This window comes from Corvus hawaiiensis, chromosome 13, assembly GCF_020740725.1.
Source record: "Corvus hawaiiensis isolate bCorHaw1 chromosome 13, bCorHaw1.pri.cur, whole genome shotgun sequence".
Lineage (NCBI taxonomy): Eukaryota > Metazoa > Chordata > Aves > Passeriformes > Corvidae > Corvus > Corvus hawaiiensis.
This window is the reverse complement of record NC_063225.1, coordinates 16,835,333-16,848,004: the sequence shown is the minus strand read 5'-3', so window position 1 is coordinate 16,848,004 and position 12,672 is coordinate 16,835,333. Positions and strand designations below refer to the sequence as shown.

Sequence of the window (12,672 nt, the reverse complement as noted above, 5' to 3'; positions counted from 1 at the left end):
CACCTTCTGAGTCAAAGCCTTACACCCCTTTACCACATCTGTGACACAAGATGCTCAGTTTTCTGAGGACTATGTTATGATATACTGGCATCTCTAATTCTAAGCCTTGCACTCTGGAACTGAGCTTACAGCGCTATCATTCTTTGCTTAGCACTTTCACTGAAATATGCATTTCCTCTTTCTTGAAATTATCTACAGATACTAATTATCAAAAGGGAGCAAGCTGAAAATACAACACTGATTTCCAACCTCTAATCTGTTGACAATTTTCTTCTTGATGGCATTCTGTGCAGCGGCATTTGTAGCAACCCGCAGTCCCTCTGCTGCTTCTCTCAGACGCTGCTGTTGATCCTCATTTTCAGGATTGGCTGCAGCTCCCTGCACAAAATTTCCAAGCAAAAACTGTAAGTCTGAGTAAAAATTATTGGAGAAAATGTGGATGAACATCAAGGCTTAAGTTCAAACAGTGTCTGGTACATCAGCATTCATTTTCCTTAAATTATCATAAGGAAAGTTAGAAGAACACTGAAATATTACAAAACTTCAAAGCAGAAAATCTATTTCTAGTGGAAGGCTGTTACTGCCTATGTCTGGTACTTAGAAGAAGAAAGCTGAACATTTGCTTCATATACCACTCCAGGTGCTTGGGAAAAAAGCCTTTTTAAACTGCCTCCCCTATGATCTGAAATAATGTACTTGTATGAATAAAAGTTTTTGAAAAAAACCCAGTTTTTAAAATTTCCAATTCAATATGTCCTTCAGTAATTGCAGTCCAAAACTTGAGTTTAACGCAGTAGGTTTTCTCTATTTGAAGTCTGAGAAAGTACCGGAAAGTCAAGGATAGGCAGGCAGGCATGCAGGCCTTCTAGAGTCCCAGCAGAATGGCTGGCACTGCTGGTGTAAAAACCATTTCAGCACAGGATTTGGGAAACAATTCAAAGGACATACTCCTCCCTAGCAGATTGACATAGGTTTACAGCACAGAAAGGAAAGAAAACCTGAGATATTTGCCTCTCTTGTGAGAATGAGGAGGGAGGGATGCAGAGGAGAACAATACAGGCAAGATTCCCCAGGCTTAGACAGAGGGGAGTTGCTTTGTAGTGACTCCACTAAGAGATTGCTGTGGTTCTGTTGTTCCATTTGCATTGGCACAAGACCCTGCACCACGGCTCAGGGCTGGTGGTAACTGCCCTACATGGCTTGAGTCATGACCACCATGCACACAGGAAAGCAAAAGCAGTGCACAAAGATCTTTTAAAACCAAAAAAATCCAGGTAGCTGATAAATTGGTTTTTGGAATGTACCTAGGGTAAATCATGAAATGCCACACTTCCGCAGGATAAGAGAAACTATCTCTACTATCAGCCAGATCCTATTTATAAATCCCACATACCATCTCTTCTTTGTGTACAGCCTTACAATTTTAAGCTGACAGTTCATTTTCCTGGTACCTTTGCAGCTTCAACCATGCGGGCTGTGGAATCTGCCAGGAGCTTTGCAGCAGCGAGAAGCTTCTTGGAGTTCTCCATGTCGATCTCTGCTTCGGCATCGGATCTCATGGCATTGACAAGATCAGAGGTGGCCTGAGCCAGCACCCTGGCCTGCCGCACCATCTCACCTGGGGAGCACAACTGCATTTTTACCTTCTTCTCCCTGAATTTCAGTCTTGGTTTCAAAATTCAGCATCGTTTCACAAGGCAAAAATGAAGTTACATTTGCTGAAGTATTTTTCTACTTGAAAATGATACACACATAGTTCATATAACTTGAAAGTTTCATAAACAAATCTTGGATCACAATATAAATGACAGAAACCACTACAGTGGAGATTAAGAAAAAAATGTAGCATTTGCAATCTAGATAGTAAGACAAAAACACACGATCAGTATTTTTAGCTAGTTCTGAATATACAGTTCAAGGAAACTCCTGTCCCAGCAAAGACTAATAATTTTGCTTTCAAATCTCAGCCAAGATTTCACTCCTTCAATAAAAATAACCCATCTTTCTCCTGTGTTTTTGGGGAGTTATCTTTTGTCCAATATAAACTGAGAACTTTGTCAGAAGACACTTAGCACCATTAAGATGGTTTTGACCAAAACCATTTGTTTCTTGTTCTAGAAGCTGCACTTTTTAGAAACATCTCAGAAAAAAAGCAGAAGTAAGCTTAAAAACCTACAACAAAATCTATGCATAAGGAAGTCAATCACTGTGAAGTATTCGCCCAGGTGCCTGTCTTCATATTTGGAGATGAGAAATTGCTATACAATTCTGTGAAGTGAAGCAGTGGCAGAAAACAGACAAAATATTATAGTGTTCCTTTAGCATGGTATTGATTGTTTTCACAGAACATTTACTCTATCTAGCACACAGCTATGTGCATGTTGCTGATTTATATTATGGGCTGGATCACTACCCATCATGACAGCACTAGCCTAGAAGGAGAGCACACGTCAGAGAAGGATTTTTATTTCCTTGACTTGAAAAGTGGTGCATGTTTGAATTGTGGCAAGCTACTGCTCCTCAGAGGAACTTACCAGCATCTCCCATGGAGCTGAAGATGCTCTCAGTGACACACATGATGGTGTCTGTGGCCTGGTCATAGCGTCCGATGGGCTCCCCTCTGCTGGCGAACTGGCGCACGTGCTGCAGGAGGTCGTTGAGGGCCTGGCTGACAATGCTGGCAGCCGCACTGACCTGCTTCAGTAGCTCACTGTCATCTGTGGCAGCCTGGCAGGCCCGCACACAGTTCTCCACAGAACGGTCCACCAGCTTCCCTGCCTCAATCAGCTGTTCTTGACATACTGGGGAGCTGATGGTGGGACTCACCACCTGCATGGGAAGAGCACCCAGAGCATTCAGAAAAGGCTTATTTAACAGAGTCTGTTCCCAAGGCCACTGGGAACGCACAGCAGCACTCACTGGACATGATGCTCTGCCCCTTCACAAACACCACTGCCTCACCTTGGCACAAGCCACAAGCTGGGAAGTAGAGAGGGCACACTGGGTAGCAGCAGCAATGACCCTGTTCTGCAGGACCGTGTCCTCAGCCACCTGTGCTACGTTCTTGGCCTTTAGCACCAACATGGCAGCAGCGTTGGCAACAGCTTTGGCCAAACTCATCAGAACATCCTGGTAAAGAAACGGGAAAACTCAGTCTGTGACCTTGAAACACACTCAGGCATTAATTCCAGCAATCACTAAGTCCAAACAATTTCTTCCCATTTCTCCACTTCAAATCCCACCCATATATTTCAATTTTTTAGTAGGATGGAGTCTTCCTAATGCCTGTACTGTTAAAATGACCTGGTTTTCCAGTAAAAAAAAAAAACTTCCAATACACTTACTTATAATTTCAACTTCACAGCAGGCAGAAAACCTTGCATTTCAAAAATTAAACTCACTACTTTTTGTTTTGCTTTTAGATATGATAAACCATCCCTTTCCTTACCCACCTTCTCCAACACTCCATAACACAGACAAGAATTCTTAGATTATTTCTCTTAGCCAAGAGCTGTAATACATACTCAGCTAGGAATACAAATGAGAACTCTGATGAAGCTTGCACAGATTTACTGATGGATGAAGTGCTAAAAACGGCTTTTAAGTTTTATTAGCAGACACCTTGCACAAAGTGCACTCCAGAGGTCTATCTGCTGCTGAAAAGTACCTTCCCGTGGTTCTGGTACAAACCTGTCCCTGCCATTCAGTGAAAAAATCCAGACATGTTTTTTACAGAGCATATAAGTAGTCTAAGAGCATTTAGTGGTCTTAAACTGCTAATAGCAAACACTGTTAAATCATAAAGCATTATAATTTTATAATTGACACTACTATTCATCTTAAAAAGATTTTGTCTGTAATACAATGGTTTTCTTCTACTCAGTTTACCAAAAGATTTTATTAACTTCTGGTTTACATGTATACATACAGGCACAGCAAACACATAAAACCCACTGTATTTAATGAGAAGAAATACAGTGCACAAAGGTCTCCATGAACCATGAGAGCATCTGTATGATGCACAGAATGAAGTAGGGGTTCCTGTGAAATCAGCACTCTGTGACTGTGTAATTAAAAACAACTTCAAAATGGATTCACCTCAATCAGCACAGAGAAACTCCAGCATTTTCTAACCACACTTTGGGAAGCCTGGTTTTATGCAGGGACCTCCTCATTACAAAACTGCACAGTTCTGACAGTTGACAAGCAACCCCCTCATTACCTGGAACCTTTCATCTGTTTCATTCTCTCCAATTTGTCTCAGTAGCTCCCCGCTTGCTTGTCCAATGCTTCCAGCTGCAGTCAAAACCGTCTGGCGAGGCTGGGAAGACGTAACAGTGAAATGCATTAATTCAAAGAAAATGAGCTTTACTTGAATTTTAGATTTCCTCAAGGAACTTCTGCATTAAACCTGAGAAGTTTTTCTATACTCACCTCTCCTGAAGTAGGTTGCACAGCCTTCAGCAAGTCTGAGACAGCACTGGCCAAGGTTCGAGCAGCTTTCAGGAGGTCTTCTCCACTTCCAACTTCATCATCCATGAGAGCAGCAAGCAGTTTCACACCTTTGGACATCTCAGTGAGGTTGGAGGAGATGGTTGTAATTGCACATCCCACAGCAGTGTAATCAGTGTCAACTGGGTCCCCTGCAGAGCAAATGGTTTTCAATGATCAGAATGGTTCAGTGGCTGCAAGGGAAATGGGGGCAGCTACAACAAGCTACACTCTGCTGAGAGAAAAGAGACATTTCAAGACAGCCAAGCAATGCCTACTAAGTAATTCATCACTTAAAAAAAATTAGACTGCTATAAATTTTCTGATTTCTACATTTGTGCAATAATCTATCCTCTAAGAGAATTTGTCTTCATTCAATGCAATTGCTGAGAAGGCCACAGTTTCAGCCTCTTTAAATACTGAAAGAACCTAAGGTAATACAGCTTTGTCCCCTTTAAGCCACACGTAGCTACCTCAACTTGTAATTTGCTGAAGAAAAAACCACTGTCAATAAAAACAATCTCTCCTTAACAACAGCCAGATCAATGGTGCTTTCTTGTAGTAACCTGGCCAGCACTTTCTACTGTTGGATAAGCAAGCTCCATTTTATCTTCTGTGACTGTTACACCTTTACAGAAACTGCAAATACAAAAATCTGCATTGGGAGGGACACCAAGCTCTTTCCACACATCAATGCACTTAGCTATTGGCGTGTTTTAAAGAAAATTTTCTGCAGCTGCCCCATACTCAGTTCATATGTGACTTGATTTAGAGATTGACAAATAGTTAGGAGACTGCAAGGAAATCCTTCCCAGTGAAATTTACCTGCTGTAAGGTTAACAACAGATGCAGTTCCTGCAGTGATTGCATCAACCTGAGAGTGTATTTCATGTTTTGATTCATCAACCTTGTTCTGAACCCATACTCTTGATGCCTGAAGAGCAATAACAAAAAGAAGAATTAAGGACTTCAGCGAGGTTCCGTAAGACAAGATACTATGTGCATCTCCCATTCCTGCATGAACTTCTAAAAGCGAAACAGAGGACAACGAGCAGGCCCTTAAAGTGAAATATGAAAGCAAGCATTTTCTTCTGCTGATTAATTCACTACAGATTTGCTCTCACATTTCAACAGTTGCCCTTTTATGGTAAATGCCATAAGCAAGGCTAAACACTCCTGAATGACAGTCCCCTGTAAGCAATAACCCTCTGGCTCTGTCCTCCTGCCCTAGCCTGGATCAAGAACAACAGAATCATATTTTGTTCTTATTTTTCATGTCTCTGGGAAGCAGTCAGTCCCACCATTAATATTACCCGTAGTTTGTGTTTAACTGTACATATGCCCACAAAACAATAGCATTCCAGGCAGATTTATGCAAGGAAGTCTGCTACATCCGATCTCAGGAGACTGATTAGAGTGAGGTGGAACACTGTGCATGAATTCCTCAAAGACAGCACAACATTTTTACCTCATTTTAAAAGCTTTAGCAATATCACTTTAGATCTGGGGACCATGACTAAACTGGTCTGTAAACACCCCAAAGCACTAAGGCTCATTTCTGTGTGGATTAGAAGAACTCACCATGTCCTGCCCCAGAGGTGGCAGGTTATCCACTTCACTGAGGTCGGCCTGTGCCTGCTGAACTGCGTGCATGCTGGTGTTGATGGTCCCCATCAGGGCCTGCTGAGCTGAGGTCTGCAAGGCAGAGCAAGGCAATGGCTGTGCTGTGTTCCAGAGAGCACTTCAAGCACATCACATGAGCATGAAGAGACCCTGAGTGACAACAGTCCAGCAACCACCCCAGGCCAATTTCAGAGAGCTGCCATTCCCCAGGCGCAGTGGAGAAAGCAAAGCTCTCAAACTCTTCTCACAGTCTTGATTCTGCTTATGCCATTTTACTCTCCTCGGTACTTTCACACACATATAAAGTGCTCAACTGTCTCAGCTCAAACAATGGCCATCAGACATACACAAACCCACTGAGCTGTCTTAGCAACCTGCATTCGAGCAACATGAAAACTCAACTTGCTTCTAGGAGATCATTATTGATTTTCTGGGACAGCCTCCCAATGCAATCAAGGATGATTCTAAAACTAAATTGTCATCAAGATGCATAAACTAAGAGAAAACAGAAGGGGTTTAGGCAGAGCAGGATGCTGTGTGGATTGAGTGTCTGTGGCAAGGTTTTGGCTGCAGGCGTGGCCTCTGGGAGAATTAGCCAGGGGCTGCCCCATGCTAAGCACAGCTGGTTCTAAACAGCTCCAACAGACACAGCACAGGACACAGCTGAGGTCAGCAGCCACACCGGTGCCACCTCTGGGATAAACTGGTGAGAAAGGGCAGTGCAGGGAAAAAGGAGTTCAAGAAACAACCTTGCAAATACCAGTGACTGAGAGGGATGTGGAGGGGATGCTCAAGACAGCAGAGCTGAGTTTCCTTAGCCTGTGGGAGAGAGCAAAGTGCAGCAGGTATTTCCCTGCAGTCTGTGGAGAGGGCTGTGTTGGAGTGGGTACCCCCATATCTGCCCTGCAGACCACAGAACACCCCACACTGCAGCAGGTGGGTATTTCCCTGAAAGGAGTTACAGCCTGTGGAGAGCCTGTGCTGGAGCAGGGCCTTGCCAGGAAGGAGCCCAGTGCTGGAGCAGGCGCTCCTGAAGGGAACTGCAGCTCATAGGGGACCCTCACTTGAGCCAGTTTATCCTGAATGACTGCAGCCCACAAGAAGGAAACACTGGAGCTGGGGAAAAGTGTGAGGAGGAAGAAGCAGAGATGGGCTGTTACAAATTCACCACTTGTGAGCAAGGAGCAGAATAGTTAAAAATGAAGGAGTGAAGTTGTGTCTGTGTGAAAAAAGGGAGTGAGTGAGAAGTGTTTTTAGTTTTCATCTGTTTCTCACCATCCAACTGTATTTTAATTGACAATAAATTAAATTCATTACCTCCAAGCTGATTCTGTTCTGCCATGAAAGTAATTGATGATTTCCCTGTCTTTATCTTGACCTATACTGATATAAAGCTTTTTTTAATCTTGTATATCTTTCATACAGACTTCTTTGCTTGAGGAGTAGGGGTGAAAAAGCAGCTGGGCAGGCATCTGGCAAACAGCCAAGGTCAATCCACTACACAGACTACTCTTCTAGCAGTATGTCATGATCTTAAGCATTGATTATATTCTCTAAATGCTGTTTAGGGCTTGTGAAAGTCTTTCAATTTAAATGAAAAAAAGCACTATCAGCTTTACGCCTGCTAAAAAATTTCTAAGTTGGTGGGCTAGTGATAAGCTAGAAGTAAGCCTTATCCTTAAAATTGCTTACTTTTGCCAGTCTTTAAACCTTTTTTTTTGTCCTTTCAATATTAGTTTTAACTGCTTGGAAGTAAAGAAAAGGCTGGAAAAGCCTGCTTCAAAGAAAATGAGGAAATAAGTCAAAATGTGACACTCTAAATATTTAAGGGATACTCAAAACTTATGTTTGGTAGAACAGTCAGGAAGTTACAGCCAGGGCTCCTGCTCTTACAAATATGTATAATATGCTGTTTCTGACTACTTGCTGCACAGGCAGGTTTCACACACAAAACAAGGAGGTTTCTCACAAGTGGGGGCATATGTCCCCTGTGCATCTGGCCAGTTGTGACTTGCTGCTGGGGAGAAGGCATGATGCCAATGTTGAAAGTCTCAGGGCCGCTGGAGCCAGAGCGCATCACAGCTGGCAGTGCCACGGAGCCGTGCTCCACCTTCCCGGTTCGGTTGAACTGCTGCTGCAGAATAGTGGATCTGGGAAAAAACATCCAACACAGAATTAGTGAGCTCCTGCAAATTGAGTTCTGCCAGCTGCTCTTCCTCTAGGATTTAAATTACATTTCACAACATCTGGAGAATCTGGAAAACTTTATGGTTTTTCTTTCTAACTATTTTCTAACATATTAGAAAAAAAGATAATCTGGGGTTTCTGGCAGATCAGTTATTAACAGCACTAATGAGCAGGCACCAAGGAAACATGGCACTGGGCAGTTTTGTTATAGATGATACAATAGCTTTACCCCTTTTAGATGCATGGCAGACAGAACTAGAGCAAGGTTTATGGCATAACAACTGCTTTGTTTCAGCTGTATCACAGGCTGATAAATAGAAAATAGAAGCATGAACCTTACAGAGATTTTTTCAAGTACTCCCTAGAACAGGGATAAAAACTTTCTTTCTTCCACCTTTATACAAACAAAGGCACACAGCACTTGCAAATAATCTGGCAGTCCATCAGATAATGGGCTGGAGAATAATAAATAAAGTTACTGCCATCCATGGTCACGAACTGCTTTGCCAGATACACTGCTCATATTTAAACATGGTTTAAGCTTTAATAGCTAGAAGCGTTGGCAGAAATTCAGGCTTTAACAACAACACTCTGCTGAGGAAAAAGAAAAGTGATTTCAACTGTGAAAAAATCTTGTATTTATCCACTACAAGTTTTGGGCTTCTCTGCACAGCACTTAGCTAACAGTATATTCTGGAAGTGATTTGGAAAGGGCCATATCAAAATAAAGCACATCTGAACATGTGTGATCCATCAAAAGATAAAATTTCCCATAAGGCCACATGAAATAGCTAACAAATCTATCTCATATAAACTGTATGCTTAACAATAAATCAAATGGACTTTTCACATACACACTGCTGACACTGCCACCCTCAAGAGTTCCAAGAAAAGACTTGAGTGGCTCATTACAGCTTAAAATGTCACAAATCTGTTTCTATTGTCTCACTGCACAGAAAGATTTGACATTCCTTTTCAAGAGCACGGCCAGCTCTACAGTTCTGTGTTTTGCTATATTCAGTTACTTTCCCATCAAAACTATAACCTGCCCTACTTGTACCAAACCCTTTCCTCTATGGCCACCACACATCTGATGGGTTTGGCTGGTGAAATGAGTCAGTTCTGCTCATAACACTGTGTACAACTAAACTGACAGGAGTCAAATCTACTGGAAACCATGGAACTAGCACACACAAGCAACTAAAACCTTGTAAATCATACACGAAGATGAAAAAAATACTACAGCTTTTCAGCTCTGCTTCATTATCCCACTCTCTGCCCCTGCATTTTACTGAATTACAGCCTGAGTGCCTTTGTTCAAGGGTCAAATTAGCACAACCTGGTGCCACTGCTGGTTGCGCCAACCAACAATTTTGTCTTCAATCCTTGAATGAAGCTAGGAGCCTGCTGAATTGCCTGGGGATAGCCTTCCTTCTATTGAAATACTCTGTAGGAAACCATTCTTTAGCAGTAATAACTGTACTACTTAATTTGAAAAAGCTACCGCAGCTAAATGTGATGCTCTTAAAGACAGACCATTTCCTCCTGTGGCATGCACTCACTTCTTAGGTGAAACAGATTCTTCCAACATGGTTGATTCCTCATCACCTTCAAGCCCGAATCTATCTTTACTTTGTTTCTGGAGGAGGGGGAAAAAAGGTAAGTTAAACAATGTGTGTTGTTTTTTACTTTCTCTCCACCATTTCCTTGCCATTTACCACAAACCTAATCAAATGACCTGTTGTCATGGTAGCTAAACCACGACACCTGTAGAGCCTTGTCTGGTGCTGAACACCATGCTGTTGGGCAGTGACTGACAATACAACCTCCACTGGAGAAGAGGTGCTCTTCAGCCTTTAACAGCCCAGGTTCTTAACCCTGGCAGATGAAGGACATAAAGGAAAAAGCCTGCTGGTGCCTTTCTGAACAAAGGTATAAGGAAAGTGCTGAAATGTTACTGTATGGTGCTACCTACCAGTAGGAAACACATATCTGTAAGTAAAGACAACAAATTGAATACTGTCTCCAAGTTATTTTATCATAGGTGTTTTAAAGTTCAGGACAGTCTGACTTCATGAGGGAGGGGTTTCTTAGCGCTAAGAGAGATTTGTAAATATACATAAGGGCATTAAGTGCAAACCATGAGAAACAACAGGGAACTACAAATCATAGAAATAGCGCCTTATAAAAAGAGACTATTTTTACTTGTGGCCTAGTGCAGAGAAACTGTCTGCTTTCCACCTTGCTACATGATTTGTAGCTTGAGTCCATATAGATGAACATAAATAGAGAAGTATCCACTATGACCTTGGATACATTTAAGAGAAACTTCTCATGCACATCTATATGAACACACGGCTTTGGAGAAAGAAGTTCTTACTATCAGAGTTTGATTTTATGCATGAACTGAAACTCCTTATTTCTAATCAAGATTGTGCCTTACTTCCATAATAATGTGAAGTAAAAAAAAATCTGCTGTTCTTAATTTTGGTATAAGCTACTCAAGTTCAGGGTTCTCTGTCACCTGATTAATGACCTATCACTAAAACTGCAGGACATGAGGGGTTGGGTGGGGGAACACTGTATTAATAACACTTGAGCAGAAAAAAACGTATCTATCAATGCACACCAAAGAAAATGAGGTGGACCAGTCCAAAACACACCAAGAATTAACAATATGCAACTGAGAGCAATAAACCCCACTTTGAGGCATCCATCACAGAAATAACGTGGGCTCGACAACTGTGAACTGCAGCTTCTCATATGAATCATGGGTGTTTATGCTTTAACCTGTTCCTAATTCATTCATTTTAAACTGGCTGTGTCAGCAAATGGTAGAGAGAAAAAAAAAATCAAAGGACTGGGAGTGGAAATTTGCACATTTGTATTCTATCAAGACAGAAGGCTGCTTTCATTTGGCACTAGAGAGCAAAGCTACTTTTGAATCAAGTTTTAAACCATCTACAGAAACCTGCAATTTATTTGATGTTTATTAAACCTGAGCCTGACAGCCTCAGAGAAAAAGGCATGTGATGAATTCTGGCAATCCTCCTCAACCTCTTATTACGTAACACTTGATGTTACATCTTACACTGCTCACATGAACAAAGGCAATAAATTCTTCTGGGCTACTTAACTTTGTGATTTCTTACTACTAAAATCCATTACAGTAAATAAAGATGTAGTTTGGATTGTCAAGAAAGTAAAAATTTGACAAGAAGCAATCAGTGCTGTTTGGAACACCTTGCTTTTCTATACAGCATGCTTAGAATGGGACCATTCAGCTCCACATTTGTTGGCAAAATTGCCATTTTTTGCTGTTGCACTTGCTCGCTTGGGAATATTTTGAATAGTGGAGATGCGTATCAGGCCTTCCTCTCTCCTGCCAGGCACATTCCATAAAAACAAGTTTCAAGGCAGTCTGACCTCTTCACAAACACTGATTTTATCCCTCCCTGCAAAACTGAGGTCTAATTCTTTGCTTTACTAATCACGGTGTTTTTAAAGCGATGTACTGTTGGGGCTTTTTGGTTTGTTTTTCTGGCCAAAAAACTTCCTCAGTTTTGGTACATTATATACAGCAGCACCCGGACAACTATTGTGTAGTCCTTGCTGTAGTTTTAAATACTGTTTCTAGGATAATTTCTTTCCACCTGATTCATCACTTTGGACCGTAGCTTAAAAATCCATAACTGAAGCTTTGGACTCTTCCCTGGATATATATTCACAGTCACAAGGTCACCTTCCAGACAGAAAAGCAAAGCTTTTTTTTTTTTTTTTTTTTCAGAAGTGCTGTACTGAGTCTGACCCTTGCTAGAGGTGTAATAAATAGCCTTGATTTTTCCAGAAGCAGTGCCTTACTTGCAGGTAAAAATATAGAACATCAAAACACAACATTGACTTAATGAGAGAAAAACTGCAGTTTGCACATATTTGAGGTTGTGCATTGGCTTTTTTGCTACATGCCAAGACGTTAATACTGTACCTTCTTTAGGATGATATCAATGTAACCTGCAATTAATTGAGAGATCTGTTCTCCTTCAGTGGTCTGTACTGAGTAATAGCTTTCCTGATATTCACCAAAATCCTGAAGAAAAAGGGGAGAAAACCCAAAACCTATTTGAAAATGCAAAGTAAGTAAATGAAGAAACAGTACCAAATACAAGTGAGAAAATTCAAATTTTAAAATTGTATAGACATTTTATTATATGCAACAGTAAGATAAACTGCTCCAAGATTCTAAACCAGTCTATATGGGGGACTAAGGGAGGAGAGAAGAATGCTTTTTATTTCGGCTTAGTCACACACGTTCCACAAACTGAAACGCTCAAGAGACTTCATCTAACTTTATCAGATTCCTTCACTCGAGGA

At 41.4% G+C, this 12,672-nt stretch overlaps 1 protein-coding gene across 5 annotated transcripts in view; it reads right to left on the bottom strand.

Annotated features, from left to right (window-relative positions):
- TLN2 (talin 2) overlaps nt 1-12,672 on the bottom strand; it is a 187,224-nt gene that overhangs the window by 62,060 nt on the left and 112,492 nt on the right. For all 5 annotated transcript variants that reach the window (XM_048318039.1, XM_048318037.1, XM_048318041.1 and 2 more), the window contains 11 exons: nt 12,287-12,388; nt 9,864-9,940; nt 8,084-8,264; nt 6,073-6,186; nt 5,317-5,425; nt 4,435-4,643; nt 4,223-4,321; nt 2,962-3,129; nt 2,535-2,829; nt 1,452-1,618; nt 250-378 (listed from right to left, as the gene is read on the bottom strand). In XM_048318039.1, the coding sequence (XP_048173996.1) occupies nt 250-378; nt 1,452-1,618; nt 2,535-2,829; nt 2,962-3,129; nt 4,223-4,321; nt 4,435-4,643; nt 5,317-5,425; nt 6,073-6,186; nt 8,084-8,264; nt 9,864-9,940; nt 12,287-12,388 (1,650 nt within the window). The remainder of the gene's footprint in view (nt 1-249; nt 379-1,451; nt 1,619-2,534; nt 2,830-2,961; nt 3,130-4,222; nt 4,322-4,434; nt 4,644-5,316; nt 5,426-6,072; nt 6,187-8,083; nt 8,265-9,863; nt 9,941-12,286; nt 12,389-12,672) is intronic.